The following is a 22,290-nucleotide window of genomic DNA, read 5'->3' on the forward strand; positions in this document are numbered from 1 at the left end:
CTCCGAGACAAGTTCATTGCAGTAATGTTTTTGCAATCAGCTCATCCAATTCTGCCGAGCAGTTTTCTACAAGCAGGTTTATTCATAAGCAGAGAGTTTAGCAGTCATCACTAAAGCCTACATATTTGGCGTCTGAATGTGTCAATGTACTTTCCCCCTTACACAATGCTTTTTTGAAGGCCTGTAAGGTATATGTAAATAAAATAAAACCTTAACATCCTCACTGCAAGCAACGCAAGTTCTCCCATTCCCATTTTAATTTTTTTTTGTACACATGCAAAGGTAAAATGCTAGCGTCACATAGCACTAAAATTGTCATTTCAAGAATGGTTTAGCCATTCTTGGCACATATTTCAGCTTTAGGATATTCCACAATAATCATTTTTCAGCTTATGTGCAACATGTCATCAGCAGATGTGCCTGAAGCATAGATATGTAATGCCCAAATTTTGCAGAGAATTGGGAACACAAGTTGTCTTTACAGAGTATTTCTTGTGCTTATGTACCACCTAAATGCAATAACAAAATGCGGCAACCAAATATTCAAGGGGCGGCCCAGGTTTTTTCGATAACGTACAGTCAGGTGTGTGCTGCAGCAGCCAAAGGGAACAAGATGGAAAACATTGTTTGTTGACGACGACATATAGCTCCACTTTCCACTTGATTCATTTCAAGGAGCTTACAGTTGCCTACTTTTCGGAGTTTGTGTGCAAAAGGATGTGTGTGTTTTATTGTTCATTTCTCTCCTTCTTGATATTGTGTGATACATTAAACCTGCAGTAGCGTGTCAAGCCTTTCTTTCGGCTAACCTCTGCAATTATTAATGTTTCTCTCACCAATGTGCATGTATTTTCACATAACTGGTTGATATATATATGAAGCTAACAAGAGTGGAGGCATGAGCTAACTGGTTATTCATAATTAAAACCATATGCAGCATGAAGAATGAACACTAAGAGAGACGACACACAGTGTGGTGTGTGTTGTCTCCCCCTTGGTCCTCGTCCTTCACGCTGTACATGCTTTTAATTATGATGTGTACGGTTTTTGCTTTATATGTTCTCGGAATACATAGGCTGTGTGTGAACTACAAGGTTCAAATAACGTAACATGGCAGTAAATGTCCAAGAGGCTAGTGTCCTAGGATAGAGGTCTGGCATAACGCAGTGCCAACTTTTCGAGCAGTTGAGCTCAGAGGACCCAAAATGCAAAATATCACATTTTTTTATTCACTGTTGTGTATATGATAACGACATACCAGGCAATCAGTTCGTTCAAGCCACTGCAGCATGTAAGTAGGACTTACGAGACATGGCAATACAAAATTTCATGTAGTTTCCTGAATTGTATATGTGAACACATGCCTACATATTGCATGCTGTGCAAATGGCAACCAGCGTGCGCCTGCAGAGGTCATACGGCACAGGTTAGAGAAAACAAAGATTTATATTTTTCCGATAGTGCAATGTCGCAGAAAAACAAAACAAAATGGAGGACGGGAGATATTCAAGATTGGCCAGTGCCTTTGCACAGTGCGATAGTGAGCATACCAAAAAAAAAAAACCTTATTAAATTAAAACTGCTATCATTTTCATAGGCAATGCTGGGTTCAGCCACAACAAGTCACAGAGTATGTGGGAAAAGTTTCTGCTGAAGAAACAGCACTACTAGCTTAGTACAGAGTTGTCTGATCACTGGAACATTTTAGGAAAGGCACTCACAGCGAACAGAATAATCACTACCTTTCAATGGGGAACAAGAACAGTATTGGAGCCGTGCACAAGCCTGTCACGTTATAGGTACGATTTGATAATTATGGAAACTCTTTTCAGTTACATTCACTTCTGGCCTAATTGAGCATCAAATCATATAATCCACAAGAATCATTTATGCAAACAAGCGACAGTCCACGAAATTATTGGATGATTAATCCATAAAAACAGGATTCATACGTGCACTTGTCTACAATATAATGCGGTTTAAAGACATAGTTCCACAGTGGTGCACGGCCTCACACTTGGACATTCACTTTTTAACTGTTTATATTGATTGGCAATACCAGACAGTATTTTGTCGTTTTCATCAGTTATACCACTTCGTGCAGAGCTGAAATTACCTTTAAAAAAAATATTCCTCCACTCAGTGTTTACTATAAGTAATGTTGTACAAGTGCAATATTCCGAGCTGCAGATATCAATGAACCAATCTGCACTGTAAATAATTATTATTCCTCAATATAGCCCAAACGTCGCAAATAATTATATTGAAAACACTTTTTCTTCATCTGAGAAACAGCAGGCTAACTGCATTCGATTCCTTTACAATAAATTGCAGGAGCCCGGCTCTCTATCTCAGTATGAAATTAGTTCACATTCAGTGCACCTTAGAGTGTATGTTGCTGCAATAATCTGCCTTCAACAAAATGTCATACCAAAACCTATAGCTACTTCACACAATCCTCTATGAACACTGTTATTATCCACCCACAGGCTGACAGAGCACTGCAATATCTGTAAAGGAAAAGAAAACGGCTGAGGAAACCCTTCAGGGAATTCAGAGCACATGTAACCATGATAGGCTGCTTTAATGCACAACTTCTCAACAACTGTACATAACAACGTTCATAACATTACGCAACAAATTTCTGATGTTCAAAAAATATAAACTGGATTTGAGTTTGGCTGCTACTTTGAACACATTCACCGTGCCTATGCGAGCATTAAACGGACACTAAAGACAACTTAGACAAATTTAATCCAGGACACCTGTACCATACTTCACAGGTTTTAAGATAACTTAAAAGTGTGTTTCTTAAGAAAGACTGGTTGAAAAGAGCGTATCTGTGTTTCCTGTGGCTTCCAGTAGTGTAATGGATGAGAAGAAAGGTGAACCAAGGGGCTTGATTTTCGTTAATCATTACTATATGAGACCAACAAAAAATTTCCTTGGCTTCATTTCTGTCGGTGTCATATGGTTCCCCATAGTGTAATAACACAAGCCAACCATAAAAAAGCTGCTTGAAATATTTTTGCAGTACATGCTACCTAGTGACTCGATGCCTTCGACTTGGGCTCATTATGCTGGCTTAGTTAGCTAATGCTGCCCAAAATGTCGGTAGAAGAGCAAATGTCTCAAACCATGGCTCTTTTCTTGAGTGAAGCCTGTCTGAGTGTGCATGTGGTGCTGGTACTGGAGATCGAGAGTTGCTTCTACATGTTGAATAAAAGGTCAGCTCGAAAAAAAGTTCACTCTAACAATGTCGAATGCAAGCTCCCATGTACAGATTCAACTGGACTTGAGCACACATCTATAGCACCTTAACTATAACAAACACGGGCCACAAGGAGCAAACACCGAATGCTGTGGGAGAAAGACACATTAAGCTAACACATTCAAGCCTGTGTTTAACTCTTTCAGTGTCAGTGACCTGCAGGTACGTTCTCGTGCTTCTGTCCTGCCACAAGACTGGCGTACCCCTATGTTCCCCGCTCTCTTCAGTAGGATGTGCGCAGTAACATGAAGTTAATGTGCTCTGAGGTAGTTATGCCACCAGTTGTGTATTTCTAGAAGCATATTTTCTCATCTGTGTGGGTTTTTTTCCGTCTGGGTTTTCTGTTAGCATCCTGCAGAATGCACCTCTTCGAGGTCGTGCTTGCATCGCGCGGAGCTGCATCCGCAAATGGGAGGGGTGGTTCCCGGACTTTGTGCACCACTAAGGCGGTGATCCTTCAGTCAAATATATGCCCCATGGTGCAGTGCCACCACTCTTGTGTGTTTCTGCCATCTGTCGTACATTTGTAGGAGGTTTTAATTATTCTTTTTCTGGCACTGGCCCAGCAGAGCTATCACGGGAGCTCTTGTGTCAGAACGAAACTTGGTAGGAGACAAAAAACAAAGTTAAGAATGTGAGGACCATAATAAGAATGCATTTGTCACTATCCGTGTAAATTTCTTTCTGCTCTGTATAACAGAAAATAAACCATTGTGTTCGTTTTATAATATCTGAGAAAAAAACATCGACACTAAGAGTGCGTCACCTTACAGAAAAAAAAAAAAGAAACACACTGAAAGAGTTAAAGTGTGTTCAAATTGAGTATGGTGATGACTGTACTTTTCTCCTCGTTGCTACATGGTTTTGAGTACACTTTCTGACATGTAGTTGAGGGCGTTATCTGTAGTCCAGACTGTACACCAGAGGAGACTATATTGGCAGGTGCCAATGCCAAATTTTGCATGATACTTTTGCTGAGCGTGGTATTATTTGAGAGAATAGTGACACAACTTATTACTCTTGCTTTGAAATCTCATGTACACATATGGCACAAGAGTGCATTTTTATTTAAAAGTGACTCAACGAAACACCACTCAGCTGGAATGGTACAGTGAACAAAAATGTATCGTACCAATGAAACAAATGCACATTATTGACTAGTGGCTCGCTGACAGTTCATGCCTTCGCTAATGAAGTCGCCAAATCTCCCCCGTCTGTTTTACATAGAAGTTAAAACAGCAGCAGAATGGCGCATTAGTGGCCTATACGACATCGCCTACATTATGTTCAAAATTTATATTCACTTTAGTGTCCCTTTAAGGCCGAGCACAGCAACGGCACATGTAACACACAAGTGGAAAACATAACACATATTTTACAAATGTACAAGGCTTCGTGACCACCATTCCCACATGACCTAGATTTACTGTATGGTGCACGATTGTTCTGGAAAAAAAAAAAGAAAGACACCTGTAGAGTTCTTCAAAACACTAGAAGACATTTAAAAAAAAGGACACAAGCAGAGACACAAGCAGATTCAACCTTGTGTTCCATCTCAATAACAGCTCAAAGTCAAACCACGTATACCCCTGGCAAAGTAACGTTAGATGCAGTACTGATGAGTCAATGCCCAAGAAAAGATTTCGCCCCCATCGAAATGTAGCCACCGTGGCTGGGATTCGATCCCGCAACCTCATGCTTAGCAGCCCAACACCATAGCCACTAAGCAAACATGGTGGGTTTGTGAAAATATTCTTTATACGTTACCATACATTAAATGGTCTGCTATTCATACCTTTGAGAATGAAGTAGCCATTTTCCAGAGTTTTAGTAACGAACACAACCTTCGAGCATTCTGGGCTTCAAGCCATCTCTGAACACTGAAGCACAACATTGAGCATGTGTGTACAATTTCCAGCAACAGAATGAGCAAATAGAGAGAGAGAGTACGTTTGACGGTCAACTTCACTTCTTTGCAAAAGTGGCCAGCAACGAGCAAGTGTTGGATCTGTAATCTGTTTCCCCTCAATGCTTTTGTTTAACACAAGGAGCACAGCGGAGTGTCTTTAAAACGATCCCATAAACAATAGCAACTTTAAGCCTCACGTGTGCGTTGCTTTTCATGTGACGCTGCTGGTGTCATTACATCTCACGTATAGAAGTGCCTGAAAGCTTACACCACACATGCTGTTCTGTCAGCACTTCTCTGTTTCAGCCCAACAAGCTGTCCCAGGTGTAGACATTTACCGCATTCAGCTATGAGCCACGGAGAATACAAAGGCTTGAGCGACAACCACAGCAGCACAGCCACCATTCAGCAGGCTGCACTTGGGGAAGTTGAGCCAGTCATATTGTATTATAAAAATTACAACTAAAATTACCAATTCACATTGGAATTCACAAACTACAACTTCAAACTTCTAGTCTGTAGCAGAGAAAAAAGCCATAATTTAACATGTCCCTCAGTTTGCTGCTTTTTTAGAAGCAGGTGAGGATATTGGTGCTTCCGAACAATGAACAAGGACTGTTTGCACTGAAACATATGTCAATCTTTCCTGCGCATCTACATGTGCGTGTAGTCTTGCGCTGGTTAAGGGTGGGCAAAGATGTCAAAAGCAAGGCCATAGTGCCTCACAAATAACTTCTACAACTCGAAGAGAATTGTACTCTGCGTGGGTAAGCACTAACTGTGTGTTGAACAAAAGCAGATTTCGCGTGCTGTTTGTAGCCGCTGGCTCACTAAGAAGATGACGGCACTCGTTAGTGACCGCCAATAATACATGCATGCAGCTGAACTTGTTAATATCTCTCCTCGAGGACATCTGTTCAACTCTCTGTGTTTATATAGTTTTAGCAACAAGTTGACCTAATGGCCGAATTGGAAGTGTCGCCAGAAATGTTGATTCTGCGAAACCCCTCAAACAACTTTTTGGCCATGCAACACAAGTGGCATGGCTGACTTTAGAAGTGCAAGCATTTTGCTCTGCCGAGGTAGCTGCGGTTATCAGCACATGCCCATCGTCTACATCCATTCTTGGACACAACTCAACTCGTGAATCGTAACGATCTGCCAGTAGAGTACAGAGATTGAAGAAGTAGTTATTCGAAGAATTGTGCAATCTACTGAGCACCTGTTGTCACTTTATGTGCTTGAACTGTTTCGGGTTCTCTGTTGTATTCTCTGTTGTAAAAATATTAGTTTGGGTTCAGTTTCGTCTAAAATTGCTGTTCACACATGGTTTTCAGTTGAATTTCAATGGGGGCGAAATGCGAAAACACCTGTGGTACTTAGATTTAGGTGGATGTTAAAGAACCCCAGGTGGGCAAAATTTCCGGAGTCCTCCACTACGGCATGCCTCATAATCAAAAAGTGGTTTTGGCACGTAAAATCCCATTCAATTTAATTTTAATGGTTTTCAGCTCAAGTTTGGGTTCATTTCAAAATCATGATTGTAAGGACATTCTGTCAATTTCTATGCGCATACTATTGATGTTATCCATCACACTTCAGAGTTGGCTGCTGTTTAAATTCTAATTTTCTAAAGACTTTGTGGGTCAGTCAGCTTTAACAAGCTGTGTGCCAGCATCATTCCATCATCAGCATCAGCATCAATTCCCATAATAATGTGACACTGCACAGCTTTCTGTGGCATTTTTTTCACACACACAAGGGCCATGCAATGTGCCACATTAGTCAACATGCTGTCAGGTCTCATTAAAACTGTGTGCTTGTGAAATGATGGGTCACACAGCGAGGGTGCCTGTGCCATACCAAATGTGGGTTTGCATAAGAAGTGGGAAACTGAGAGGCTGAATAGCTAGTCAAGCAACCATCACACAGAACATAAAAACACCAAAGCCAATGAAAGCATAGAACACACTAACTTCTCATTGTGTTTTCAATGCATCTAAAAATTCAGAGGAGAAGGTGAAATTGTTCTTCGGTTTCAATAATCAATCAAGGAAATTGGAATGAAACAAGAACCCTGTACCAGCACTCAATATATCAATTGAGCCATGCAATGGCTGTCATCACCGTCGTATTACTTGGGTATATTTTTGTACAGGCAGAATTCATCTACCGATGCTTTTATGGCTGTTTGAAGGCAAACTTGTTGCCATGAACAATGGCACAACCACCCATGTGTGCAATGTTCTTCCATTGCACACATAAGTAGCACAGTCAGCTACTAAGATCGAATCATGATGGAAAACAAAAACGACAAACAAAAGTGAAAAAAAGCACACAAAAAATTGGTGCTGGGACTCTTCTCTACAATAGAGATGCCACTTCTCCCTCCATTGTCAGAACTAAGAGTAAGTCACATGCAAGGGACATGACCTATACAAGTATGATGATATTAGCATTATTAATTTATCTGGTCAAGCTCATTAAGGAACAGCCAGCATGCACCAGTACACCAAACTCTGTATACCTGATTTCACAGGAGCTGTCCTTCCTACCTCCATGGTTTGCATAGCCATGTATGATTTAACTAGTTCTGCAGCCTCCAGCCACTTTTCAGCCTGTAATAAAAACAATCCTCAGAAACATGAAAAAATAGCAGTTGAAATTGTAAACAAATCAAACACAGGTCCTAATGCTAAAGATATTGCCGCTGGCCACCAGTTTTTTCCAGTTACAAAAGTTTAAATACAATATCGGTTGTACACACTTTGCTTCAGAACGCCATGTAACATATAGACTTGTGTAAGGTCCGCACTTTTTTTTTCCGATTTTGACAAGGTGCAGCCATTCCATGGGACTGGGCCATTAGTTAAAATTTTTTCCAACCACGAGTTCCGGGAACTTGCACGCTTTCACACAGAACGCCTTCCTCAATTGGTTCATTGTGGCGAGCTCCTCTTTCTGCTCCAACCACCGATGTAAGCACTTGCCATCAACACCAAAGTTGCAGCCAGCTGCTCGCTTTTCATGCTTTTCGGCGTACGCAACAACCTTAAGGTCAGATACTGTCGTACATCATCAAATGCTTCCTCTTCATTGTGGACTCCCGGCAGCCGACAGATGAGTTGAAGGAGCTGGCTGAGAAAACTAACCTCGAAAAGAAAAAATGGCGCAGAACTTGCACGCTGACATGGAGGAACATGGAAGAGCCAGTCGTGACTGCGCCTCAAATGCCAGAGGTCAAAATGCAGCTTTCGCCGTTTAGCAGCAGCATGTAAAAGCACACAGCGCGTGAAAATTTGCTGATGCGCATTTGGCATCAGCACACCTAACACAATTGCTTTTATGTTGAAGTTTTTTTATTTTTCCAAATTTTGGGCTGCAAGGTTACGGGCGCGATTATACACAGGTGCGTCCCTCCTTGAGATTATATACAGTATAAGAGCACCACCATCCAAGTAGACAGCTCAAATGAAAATAAAACAAGTGGAGACTATTAAGAATGTCATTCATAAATGGCCACCAGTGCAACCTTTGCCGATAACAAAGCTTAAGAAGATAACCAAAAAGAAAAGGTTGGTGATGTTGTGGCTGCCTTTTCAGTGTACTAAAATTCATAACAAACAGAAGCACTGGCATAAATTCTAAAATAATGCACATGAAATCATGAAATATAGCTTATCTAATGTAGCTTGTACTTTAGAAAATTTGTGTCAGTAATGCATACAGTAAGGGAAGGAAGCACAAAAATAACTACAAGTAAACACTTATTCAATCGCTTAACATCTAAAACAACTGCTCCAGTTTGCATTACTCTTGTTACACTTCACACATGTTTCGCATGATGAGACAAGAACTGAACTGATTGCTATTTGCAGTGTTTGTCAAAAGCTTTAAGCAACTGCAGGTGAGACCACTACTGGTGTCAGGCTGCATAATGAAGTGCCTATAGAACTTTTGTGGCAACAAAGACGCATACTCGAGAAGAGCAGCAGTGCTCCACACTCTTCTGTGCTCCGAATTGCCGAGTGTGCAACACAAAGTATGCAACAGGACCTGACAATGAAACTTCCCATTTGTGCAGTGGCAATAAAACTTTCGACAAAGACCAGCACACCATGACATTACAGGCACTTTAAAGTGATGAACAGTGGTAGAACAAGGAATGTTGCAGTGGGCAATGTTTCGACAAGGAGGACAAGGTCTTTGTCGGAAAAAAGAGTTGTCGAAATGTTGACTCCCGTGACATTCCTTGTTTTACAACTGTTCATCACATCAAGCCTCCATCTCCTGTGGACTTCTGTATAGTCTGAATTACAAGCACCTTGGACAGACAGTTAGGACCACTCAGAAAGCAGCAAGACCAGCCTGAAAGGAAAAATTGTCATCCATTCAACAGTAGCATGAAGCCACAAAAGGAACTGTAAGCTACAGAGGAAACCCAGAGGAAACCGGTGGGTTTCCTTTGTAGCATTGTGCTATTGTCAGGTGGATGACAATCTTCCTTTCTTGAAAACTCATCCAATTTACAGATTTCTTAAAATCTTATTTGCCAAGAGTAGATTGGCACAGCAAGCTACACTGCATGTGACTGTAAGCATCTTACAGGGGCCCTGAAACACATGTTGTCGAAGCTTCAGTTTCTTTGTCTCTAAGAAGTGAAGCCAACATCCCTTCCCACCTTTCTTTCAGCAAAGAGGATTTTTCCTTCTTTACAGGTGTCAATGAAAGTAATATGTACAGTGCTATTTTCTTTCAGGCATTGCCAACCTGCCTTGCCTTGCTCACTGCAGTTCATGACCTTCAGATTTGTAGCCCACAACACTTCAGCACTTACCCTAGTAGAGTTAAACCTTGATATAACAAACTTCAATATAACTAAATTCTTAACGAAGCATTTAACTTTTCATAACCTCTTGTCCATAGAACACCATGTACTTAGAACCTCAATATAACGAAATTTCACAGCACTGCCGCCGCAAAGTAATGGCGAGACAATAAATGGAAACTGCCGTGGACGCAGATGGTCAAACGATTGAAGTACAAGCGGCTACTTGCAAATGTATCTCTCAAATTGTGCTCTGCATGGCAAGATCCATCGCCTAAGTGGGGCCGCATCATGTTCCCATAAAGTCCACGTGCAATAAGGTTCTATCGCGCCCCGCGCACTGGCCCAACACCCTCTAGAGAACTTAAGGCCTTCTAGCTGTTCCTTCCCCCCCTGAACTACGTCACGCAGAAGAGGCCTACATAGAAGTTCTGTGCAGTGTGCTACGAAGCCACTAGCGGCGCACATGTGTTGAAAATGAAGCGCGGAAGATATACAATGGTTTACCCTGGCTATTCGGAGAAAACCGAGGGGATGGCGGTGGCAACAAGAATTCGGTTAGTTCCAGGAGCCCTGCCACTCCTTGAATAACTTCGGGGTTAAACAAGACCCGGCATGCTCGGCCATGCTGTTGTGTGCTTCCGTACGCACACTTTTTTTAGACGTGACCAGTGCATGTAGTCTCAACACTTGTGCTGTGCTTGCGATTGTGTGTACCGCGAGTCTTCATTGCCCCGGAATGTGGAGTGCCATGCCAAGATATGCCTAATAAGTGCTGCGTGCCCAATTGTCGGTGCAATTACAAATCGGGGCGGAAAAATCATGTCTTCAAGTTTCCGCAAGATGAAGAAGCCCAGAGTGCCTGGATTAGGGTGATACCACATGCAGACTTCATTGTATCACTGCACTCCAGGGTAAGATGTTCAGAACTTCTTTAAATAGTTACTTTTTAAAAATACGGGAAGGTTAATTGTTCAATTACAGAAAGTGCCTTTAAATCAGGAATGTCAGAATAAAATTTAGAACAACTTTTAACTTCCTTCTAGGTTTGTGAAATTCATTGAGGCCGACATCATGCGGGAGGTCTCTCACCACGACGACCTTACAGGGCACACCGTTGCTGCACCACTCTCACACTTGTGTCTTTGCCCAGGCACAGTCCCATCAAAGTTTTCTCAATGTCCACCTTATCTTTCGAAGCCAAACACCCCGAGGGAGGACCCTGATTCCAAGCGCATGTCTTGAGGCTGCTTCCTCGAAAAAAGCGTGTGAAGCGTCTGCTGAAGCATCCCGCAAAGTGAAGGAAGCGGATAAGATTCTAAACCTAGAAGACCTGAAGCAATTTAAAAGAAGCAAAAAGTCTACGTTCTGGCATGCTACTGAACGGAAGGAACGACTAATTTTACTGAATATCACTGAAGATGATGCTCCATGCATCAAATATTCAATTTCAAGATAAGTAAAAGCCGACCTCGGCATGACAGTTTACTTGGTAAAGACACCGACAACGAAAGTGGGCACTGATTCCCCAGGTCCAACTGTAGCAAACAGCAAGAAAGTGATGATGGAGCTACTCAAGAGCATTAAGAATAGCAGCGCCTACTTCACTCAAAGTCCTGAATCCTCTAATGAAGACATATGCAAGCAGATTCTTCTGCTGCTTGAAAAGTTATCTTTCTCGCCCACAGATGGCAGTTCCAATGTCATACAGTTTCTTAGCGAGCAGTTAAAGCTACTCTCAATGAAGAAAATTCGGAGGCATTACTCAGCCGACTTCATGATATTTTGCTGTCTACTATTCACAGTATCACCTCATGCATACAAATATATATGCGGATCCGGACGCATGGCTCTCCCGCACCCAGTGACCATTTGTTCAATATGCTCATCGTACGGCATGAATCCTCAAATCGAACATCAGAGTGAATCATTCCTCCGGTACATGGTGGGAAGAATCACTGACTTGAATGACCGCCAACGTTTTGCGACTCTGATGGTGGATGAAATTCACATCAAGCCCTATTTCGACTACAAGGGAGGCAATATTACCGGTGCTTCTCTGAACAGCTCAGCTGCAGCAACCGACGCACTTGTCTTTATGATGCAAAGCATCTTGTGCCAATTTAAGGAAGTCGCTCACATCGTCCCTGTGCCAAGAGCCGACGCAGAAGATCTGCACAACTTGCTGTGGAAAGTAATATGCGGACTGGAAGAGATTGGGTACAGGGCGTTTTGTGTCGTAAGTGACAACAATGCTACCAAACCAAAGGCCATGTCTCACTTCTCGTCACCTCCTTCTAAACAAATTGTTTACGCTCACTCATCGAACCCCAAAAGACCCCTCTTTTCTGTAATAGAGCCGGTACACATAATCAAGCGTATACGCAATAACTGGCTTAACCAGAAAAACGACCAACAGTGCTTCTACTTTCCCGTGTTGAAACCAGACTTCACTGGAAAACAGCAAATGCTCTCTGCATCATTTGCTACAATCAGAAATCGGTACAACTTGGAGTCCGAGAGGCTGTTATGCTATGGCTACAGCCTGTCAAGAAATGCTCTCTGTCCATCGAACATTGAAAGGCAGAACGTGAAGTTGGCATTGCAGATCTTCAATGACTACCTTCCTCAGGCCCTTCAACCCTTGGGATGAAGCACAACCTTCTGTTTTTTAAGGGTACTGCCACTTTCATTGAGATTGTGGTAAAATGGTGGAAGATTGTGAATGTGAAAACCCCTTCGAAAGGAAGAAGGCTACTGGACAAGTTCCAAGAACCAGTGCTTCCTTCCGAAAATCAAGATTGATTTCCTGCGCAATCTTTCGGTCTGGTTGGAAGAGTGGAAAAGCAAAAATTTTGACAGTGGCACGTTAATGAGAGTGACCCATGCCGCTATCAACCACACAACATATGCATTAGTGGAGTTCCCAAAGTACTGCTTCGAAGAGCTCAAGTTCTCGTACGTCCTTTTAAGAAACATCAAGACAGTCTGGAGGAGTGCTTCGGGAAGTACAGGATGCTAGCTGGATCCCAGTATCATGTGTTGATAAGACAAGTGTACGAATGTGAGAACAAGCTAAGGTTGCAAAACACTTTACCAGCCATCATTAAGGATGAGCAATGGGATGAATTTCAAACATAAACAGACCACCCAAGCCCTAGCCTAAATGTGGTAGTAACGAAGGATGCACTTTCTGAAATAAAAGACATCGTTCCGGTACTGGTCTACCTGGCAGACTATGCCGTGTACGCTACATTGAAAAAGCTCACATGTTCAAAATGCAGGGTCGCACCGACAGAGAAAAGGTTGACATCGGTCTCAGACATGGATGGACGGTACAACCTCATGAAACAACTTGACAGAGGAGGACTTCTCTATCTAGCTATATTTGCCGTTAACGCTGTCGCTCACAACTACGTGGTTGTTAAGCAACTATCAGCGAAAGAGGAATTTATTAATCTGCCGAACCAACATCGTTTAGTCACTGACCTCACACTTGAACTGCTCGTCAGGGATGATACCTCAGAGTTCGACGCCTGCGAGGATGAACATAGATGGGAATTTGTGTTAAGGCACCTTTTGTGGTGTAACACAAATATTTTATTGAAGAACTACTGCTGCAAGATGAATGACAATATATTAGATGCCAATGCTAAGGCAAGGAAGAGAAAAGCTGAAACTCTGTGCAATAAGGCAGCTGTTTCCTTGTAAATAGCTGCACGAATGTTTTATACCCCATTTCTAAACTTATTTGAGTTGTTGTAAATTAGTGGACTGTGGTGATTAGTGAGTCGAAAGTGAAATTATTCGTTTAAGCATAATCGAGATTGGAATAAGTACATGTGTCCCCAATAAAATTGTTCATATGCAATTGTGAAGCTAATCGAGTGCATTACATTCATCATTGCCGCGCCACAAAAACCGTAAGTACAAAAATACAGAAGGAAAAGTTTTTATGGATTCAATTTATTTGAAGCAATAAGTATGAACTATGGGGTATAATAAATAATAATAATAATAATCCACAAAAAAACGCACATTACAAAGACGACAAAGGCACGATGCTATATATAGCTGCTGGCATCACACCTGCACAAGCTTTACAAAGCTGCTTTGTATCTGTGCCTCTAAATAAATGCTTTGTAAGGTGTCTGCTGCTCATTCCGCAGTTTCGACTGAAGAAAAAGTGTGGGGTGGTCAATGGAAGCATACTGCTGCTAGGTGAACCAAGTCGCGATCCCTTCATTCAACCCATATCCCCAAGCGGGCCACCGGCCTCTTCTCCGTGACGTCACTCGCTGAGCACTCAGGCCTTCTTGTCTAGGGGGTGTTGACTGGCCTCGCGCACTGTGTGCTTTAGGTGCGAGTGAAAGTGTGCGAGGGTGAGACAAGAAAAATGGTGGCTTCACGAGTGCCCCCTTCTGGCATGAGGAAAAGAAAAGAGGGGGAGGGGAGTGAGCTAGCAGTAACGTGATCAAGAGCACGAGCAGGCACGTGGGGCGGAGTTGGGGGTAAGTTGGCGCGCGTCTCAGCTGTGGCTGCGCATGGCTGTAAGCGCAGCTGAGCGCATATGCAGCCACACGCCCTGCTTTGAAAGTAATCTGCTGCATGTGCAAAAAGCGGGCATGCTGAGCCGGCGTGGCACCATGTAAGCTGTCTTACCGCGTGTTTAGTATTGGAGGTTGCATAATCTCGAGTTTCGGTGACCCGCTGGAGCGAGAGGCCGACGAAGCATTTGCTCCCCACTGCTGGCACTTTCCCTGACAGCGCCGTCCCAGTGGGGGCGACACTATCAGCCATGAGGGCGGATTGCATGTGATAGCGCAACTGGCTCCGCTTAATTCGTACCGTTGAGAAGATATTGTTGACGTGCGTGGCATGAAACTGTATCACTCGTCGCCGACTGCCAAATTTACCAAAATAAATTGTTTTCTCATCCAAATTTGCTTTTTTTGATTGCCTGATAATTCGGAAAATTCTGCGGCCCCTTTTCGTGTAAAAAAAATCAATTGGCGACTGTACTTATTTGTGTAAAAGGTCAAATTTCAATAGAACAAAATTTTGATTTAACAAAGCAATTTGCCGGTTTTACCGACTTAATTATATTGAGGTTTAACTGTAGTTGAAAGTACAAACTGACAAGCTGCTATTGTTCTAGAGTCTATACACTTCAGATGCTATGTGCCCAATTACAGTGCATTGAAAGTAAAGGCACCACTATGAAAACAATGATACTTAAAATGATGTTGCATACATCATGAAACATTTCTGATAGGACCTGAACTGCAAGCTTTAATAACATGCGTAAAACACTTTACTAAAACGAGTTGGAAGGCAGATGTCTGAGTGCTTGCTCTCAGGGTCCCTCTGTCATCAAATAGCAGGTTCAGTTTTCTTCACAATGTTTTACATTAGCCATATTTTTCAAATCACTAGATAGAGGCTTTTCAAGTATGCTAGACATCAAATAGTCGATGTTCTCACATCTGACATTCCTGTAAAGCAAGGGTTTTCAAACTTTCTGGTCTTGGGGAACTCTATCTGCCTTTCCTGAGTGCTAAAACTGAACCAGCATTTATCGCAGATGTGCCCTGCATGTCATTGCAATGCACCAGCAGCCACTGTCATATGTCGACAATGAGTTGACACACTCCTAGATTTGCAAGTTGCTTTCAGCTTGCAGGACATATAAGTTTATTCTTGTTCACACCACCCTGCAAGCACAAATGAAACAGGTCTAGCACGGTCACTGTGGGCCTGTGAATCGCACAGCAATAACTCTTGAACGTCGCTTTCACAATGGCCTTTCACATGAAGACTACGAAAGTGTGGATGTGGTGATTTTAAATGTTAAATTCAAACTCCAATGTAAATATCCATTGAAAGCGGTAGGGGGTCCAATTCATTTTGGCCAATCGCAGAACCCGAAAATGCTGTTTGTGGAGTTTAAGAGGTCTGTGGAAACCACTTTGGAACCCCCTGGTGTAAAGAGTTCCGGCATGGAGTCGAAGTTTTGTACACTTGACAAAACTAACTAAAGAAATAAAAATTCTCAAGCCATTCTGCAGCTGTACACTATTCACAATTCTGAAGATACAAGAAATGTGGTGAACTTCCAATAGACAGAATTAACTGGCACCTGACAGTGATATAACAGCAGTGAGTGGCTTGGGCTAATTTTGTTATACTACTTCATTCATATGTTGCATTGTAATTGCATGCTGTTGCATTGTAATGCAACAGCATTTAATCTGCACTGTCAGTTACGTACTGAGAAAGTAGAATGAACACATGGATGTAAAGTCACACTAAACAAGTATTGTTTCACAGCCTATGCATGAGCAAGATGTCCTGTTAAAGTTCTAATGCAAAAGCACATTTCCAGATAACACACTGAGACAATAAAATGCAACCGTGCTACAGAAACTTACCTCTGCTCTCAGCACCTCCTTTTCATCTGGCCTGCATTCTAAAAAGAAAGGTATACCAAGTGAGTTACTGTATGCTGTCTGAGATCTGTACAGACAGCAAAACAAGACTGGTGCGCAGCTTATTACATAAAAAGGGACTTACTGCTCATAAAAGGAATGACTAGATCTAAAGCATCCTGATAAGTCTTCAGTGCATCCTTAAGTCTGTTTGCAACAGCCTGAAATAGTTAAAAAATTATGAATTCAGCGACTTAATGGCATTCATACCATGAAGTAAGAGATAGATCTAAAATTGAACTCTGTAACACCCAATTCTGAGTAAACACCAACTTGGTATTTAAAGGGCCACTGACAGCAAAGCTGTTGTTCTTTACTTTTATGTTTTAGTTAGCTGATCTACGTCTGATAATAACACAATTAAACTGTAAGTGCCCCAATGTGATGAACAATTAATGATAGTGTGATGAAGAAGAGCTAATTATGAGAAATTCTAGTGTCACTTCAAAATCACGAGCCCAGAACCATGAAAAGTGAATTCCACATTATGGTGGCCATAATTGCCAAGACATTATGGGCACAAAAATCGGTGATTTTGAGTGCACTCTTTGGATTACCAGTTGCAGAACTCACCAGGTAGATGCAAGCATGTTAAACAATGTCATTGGCACAATACCGTATGTACTTGCATAGTGATGGCACTTTTTTGTCAAAAAAGTTGACGCAAATTCAGGGTGCAATCATTACGCGAGTTAAATTTCCCGCAAAACGAAAACATTTTTTTTTCATCACGCATTTGCTGCGGGATCACAACAGGTCAACAAATAGGCGACTGCCGCTGTAGCAGTGCAGGTCACCAAAACAAAAATGGCAGCCGGCGGAGGAAGCCGAACGCGAATGTTTTTTCTTCTCACTTGTAAATTGCGCGCATTGAAACAGTTTCTTACGTATCAGTAATGAATAATATTGTTACTATCGGCAAGTTTGCGGCAATAACATAGCCATTACCACTTTGAGGGGACAGAAACGGAAATGGGCGCGCTTAGCTGCCAGTGACAGAAACCCATGGCGGGCACGCTGCGGAAACTGCGGCATTTGTCTTCACTACTATCTTAATACAGCACGTTTCCGCTATGGGTGGGCGAATATCTTAGCTGAGTTACAAGCATTGGCTTATGAATAGGGTACACGTCTAACGTATCAGTGTAAACGTCGCTACTATAGTTGCCACTCACAACTTGTGTGCCCACGAGTGCAGATGAGAAGAATCGAAAAGTGCCTTTTTTGCTGTTGTTGACCCCAACCATTATAAAGCCTACAAATAATAAAGCCAAGGCAAGTTTGGTTGCAGCTTCTTTTTAATGGGAGTGCGGAAAGTGATGAAAGGAATGAAATGGGGCATCTGCTTAAGAATGTTCGCTGCATGCAGACCGCTTTATATGTCTTGAAGAGTCGTTCGTGTAGAATTCGACTGATGGTAAGCGTGATCATCATTAGCTAGAGTTGGCACACAACATATCACTGTGGCAAGTTCGGGGTGACATCATTACACGGGAAAGGAAAACAAATAGAATTTTGATGACAAAATTCAGGGGTGTGATCATTACGCAAGTGTGATCATTATGCAAGTAAATACGGTAATTGTGATCGTCATCATTGTTAAGTGAGGCCAATGATTTTGCACCAGTCAAAATCACTTCTGTACTGGAGGCAGCAAACCATTTCAGTTTGGTCCCTGCAGAGCTATAGGTGAGAAATTGACAGCACCGCTAACAGTGATGAAGATGACAATGCGTGCATTAGGCTGCCATGGAATTAAGAGAGCAAATTTAGCTGATTTTCCCAGATGCCCATTCACTCCCACCATAGTTGCAAGCGAAGTTGACCCATTATTGTATGTGTCCCACATGGGGAAACAAATGAAATAATATGGCTGCTGCGGTGACACTATTGGACACTGGACACTGCTGCACTGATGCCCCATCGTGACGGTGTGTTCAGACTACTGCTAAGCAAAGCAAGATTTCATATGCCATCCTTCACACAATGTGTGCTCATCCAACGATTCAGTACACATGGGACGGGCGTTTGAGCAAGTAAGTGAGCAGAATGTAGGCTACGGCCAAATCCAGCATCCCTGTGTATACGTTTCTATGTTCAGAAGACTTAAGATCCTCGTCACGAAATACAAAACGAACAACTTTGCACAACAGTCCTTCGTTTTTGCACACAAACATTCGAACATTGTCAATAAAATCACGTCACTGCGAGCGATAAACAGTTCACAGCGATGTGCAATCTCTTGACATGAGGCTATGCAGACAGCTACCGGTAAAGCCAGTAGGCCTACTCGCTGGCCGCCACAGCTGACACTGCTTGCGATCCAGCTGCAGCTCATCAAGTAGAAGGCCAATATTGCCAACATGTTTAATTAACATTTGTACAATAATACCACGCTTTAATAAATACAACTTGTTTTCTCAAAGCCGTGAGTGCCAAGAGCAAACGTGTAAGCTAAGCGAGTCACCTTGCTTAGAACATCGATGTGTGCTGTCCATCTGCAAGATGAAGTGCCCTAGCATTGAGGCTCCTAATTATGACAGTGTTTTAGTATTGGGTGCTGCTTTGCAGAGCAAGTGCACTTGCAGCACAACTTTATTCTATTAGTTGATATTTCATGTAAGAAACAGGCTGTAGCTGATCTTTATGCCTCTGTGAGTGGCGATAAACAGGAATGCCTCAGCTGTGGTGATGGATTGGCGAAGAACATGTCTGCTGCCTGTTTAAAATTTGAACAGGTCTGTTTCACATTTGATGTAATCTGCATGAATTGGCTGTTCGCACGACATACGATCCAATGTCGCATCATGTTGGAACTTGGAAATCAGTTGGCTGCGATGGTCGTTGCACATCGGATCTTACTCTGTTTCCCTTCTATATTCAGATGTGATATAAAAGCAAGGAAGCAACGTCCCACCATGCTCCGCATGCTCTGTGCAAGTATCCCAAGCTATGACATCGACAATATTTGCAGAGTTCACAAAGTGGCGGAGAGAGCGCAAGGAGCCAGTTAACACGTCAACTTGAGCACTACACTGTCAGGTGCTGCAGTTTGAGGTCAGTCGCTTGTGCTGAATTCAAAACCATTTTAAAATATGTTCCAGGTAACATTCACATTAACATTTGGTTAGAGGTACATATGTATGCCGGGGAATCGAACGAACCAAACATCTCGAGCTTGAAATTTGCTGTCAGTGGTCTTTTAAATTATGGTTTCTCCAAATCTCTACAATACTTTCGATGAAATAATGTTAGTGCAGTTCAAGTTGCTCATTTGATTCCTGGCTTGAACAATGGTGCAAAATTTTCTTTAATTTCCTACTTGGTGATTAGTGACAAACGGTGGTTACCAAGAGCATAAGATCACCAAGACCAGCAGGTCTGTTGTGGTCCATTAGAAGTCTCTACAATAATACGAGGTTTAGTGTGACTCTATTTATAGAGTGCTTAAAGCCAGATAAACACTGCCTGAAAGTATTTTGTGCCTCTAGCTCATGCTCTTTACACAGAAAAACATTATTTCAATTAGTATAAGCAATGGTTTCAACAGCAAGCAACACATTTCTTAGGAGGAAGAGCCTTGACAATTTTTTCACTAAATGTCTCGTGTTGGTTCATTTGAATGAAGCATCATTGGTAGAAACTGGCATATCAATGCACAAGTGCGCAAGAAATGCTTTTAAAACCTGTAGCACAAGGGGAGAAGCAATGCAGTAGCAGTTCGTGGTTTGTTTTAATGCTGCACACGGTACCAAAAGTGTCCACCCATGTCCTGTCAGCAGCCAGTTATGACCGTTGCAGTAACCCATTCTGTCGTCATCACAATGGCAACAAAATGAAAGTACAAATAAAAGGAGGTGCCATAACTGCTATTGAATGTAGTACCTTTCCTTCTGAAAACCGAAGCCCTGGTCAACTGTACTACAAGAACATTTACAAAGTGAGTGGTTAAATGCAGCCATGACTCGCCGGTCATTGCTCGCAAGTTGGCATCTCAATGCAAGGACAGTCTCATACCAGTAAAAAGGTTATAGAAGGGAAAGTACCTATGTATTCACATTGAACCGGTACACTGAGGAGCCCCCATGCAGTATCTCATGATTATAGTCACTAGAGTGATTTTTTTTTTCTTTCTTCAGTGAAGGATGAAATTGAGGATGCAGGTTACACACCAGTGCTCTTATGCCGTATTTACTCGTATAATGAACACAATTCTTTTCCCAAAAAATATGTGCAAATTTGGGGGATGCATTCATTATGCGGGGTAAAATTTCGAGCGTTCTTCCGCGGCCACCTCTGAAAAAGTCAGTTTCATCTAAAATGCGAACCATAGATTGCGATAGCAAATGTGTAGACAGCCACACGAAGGATAGTAGTTTTATTGGCCGTCATCATCACCATCGTCATCATCAACATCATCAACACCAGTCTGGCTATGCCCACTGCAGGGCAAAGGGTTCTCCCATACTTCTTCAACTACCCCGGTCATGTGCGAATCGTGGCCATGTTGTCCCTGCAAACTTTTTAATCTCATCCACCCACCTGACTCTGCCAACCCCTACTATGCTTCCATTTTCTTGGATCGTATAAACTTGCAAACTTTCGCTTCAACCCAAACTGAGCGGCGAGAACGCAGAAGGCACAAAAGTATGAGCCGCCATCGACTCAGCGCTGACACAGATCACTTTGAAGATAGGGTGCACCGCAGCTGCGCAATGCGCAGTTGCTGCTGGAGTAAAATGCTCCGCGGCCCCTCTCTACCATCCCCCGGCGTCATGCGTGCGACGGAAGACGGCTCTTTTTCTAGCTGCTTTCCTCCCTTGTACACGGGAGATAGAGCCCCGATCATCGGCACCCCTCGGTCACGATTGTGCAATACACAGTTGCCAGAGTACAACCCCCCCTCCTCCCGGTGTCTTTTGAGCGACAAAAGACGGCACGCGAAATTGAGCAGCGATTGTTGGCTTCCCTCGCGCGCTTTCACTAACACCTACATGCGCGGCAACGATGACGACAACAACAAAAATGCACCTGGAGTGTCCATATAATTGCTATCGCAATAAAAGTAGGAGACACGGTACGATCGATTCGGCGTCTGACACGGCGTTGGATTCGCACCTGCAAGATGCCATATCAGACGCCGAATAGTACTGTATGTCTCCTATTTCACTGCAGCAAGTTCAGGGTGCAATTATCATGCGAGAAAAAGAAAAAAAGAAAACACACTTCTTGATTGGAAAAGTGGGGGCTGCATTCATTACGTGAGTAAATACGGTATCATAATACAGTAACATCATATCATCAGCCTGTCATTATCCATCCTTTTTGATGTGAGATAACTATTGCCTTTTGAATAATATCTTCCCATGTGCGACACCAAGAAAGGGAAAAGACTCAAATTCCTTGTAGAGAAGCTATAACAATATACTGTGTGAGCTCTAGACCTGCAGCATAGTTGAAAAAGTAATTGTTCGAACCAGTTTTTTTGCAGAGTTGACCAAAAGAAGGGCACTCTGGAGAGGAGGATATCGATCACAAATGTCCTCTGAAAGTAAAAGTAAAATAGGTTATCCCCGTTAAACACAATCAGAAAGTAATGGCAGAAAGCCATCTACAAACACATTTTCATACCAAATTTTCACGGTTCAGTAAAGTTCTAAATTGTGAAGCACACATTACCACATATTTAAAATTACTACAACAGTTAACTGCACAAATAGTGAAGGTGGACCACAAGTTGCATGCAACTTTGAGAAATACAAAGAGGGAAACTGAAGCAACAACGGCAGTTGGA

The 22,290-nt window shown here is 42.4% G+C and overlaps 1 protein-coding gene and 1 pseudogene across 1 annotated transcript in view; one reads left to right on the plus strand and one right to left on the minus strand.

Annotated features, from left to right (window-relative positions):
- Positions 1-2,565: 2,565 nt before the first annotated feature.
- LOC135921399 (serine/threonine-protein kinase ULK3-like) overlaps positions 2,566-22,290 on the minus strand; it is a 40,270-nt gene continuing 20,545 nt past the window's right edge. The window contains exons 11-15 of the mRNA XM_065455789.1: positions 21,974-22,041; positions 16,582-16,657; positions 16,440-16,477; positions 7,708-7,798; positions 2,566-4,717 (exon numbers count right to left, since the gene is read on the minus strand). Coding sequence (XP_065311861.1) covers positions 4,695-4,717; positions 7,708-7,798; positions 16,440-16,477; positions 16,582-16,657; positions 21,974-22,041 — 296 coding nt within the window. The 3' untranslated portion in view covers positions 2,566-4,694. The remainder of the gene's footprint in view (positions 4,718-7,707; positions 7,799-16,439; positions 16,478-16,581; positions 16,658-21,973; positions 22,042-22,290) is intronic.
- LOC139054981 (uncharacterized) lies at positions 11,069-13,719 on the plus strand (annotated as a pseudogene).

Source organism: Dermacentor albipictus, chromosome 1, assembly GCF_038994185.2.
Source record: "Dermacentor albipictus isolate Rhodes 1998 colony chromosome 1, USDA_Dalb.pri_finalv2, whole genome shotgun sequence".
NCBI lineage: Eukaryota > Metazoa > Arthropoda > Arachnida > Ixodida > Ixodidae > Dermacentor > Dermacentor albipictus.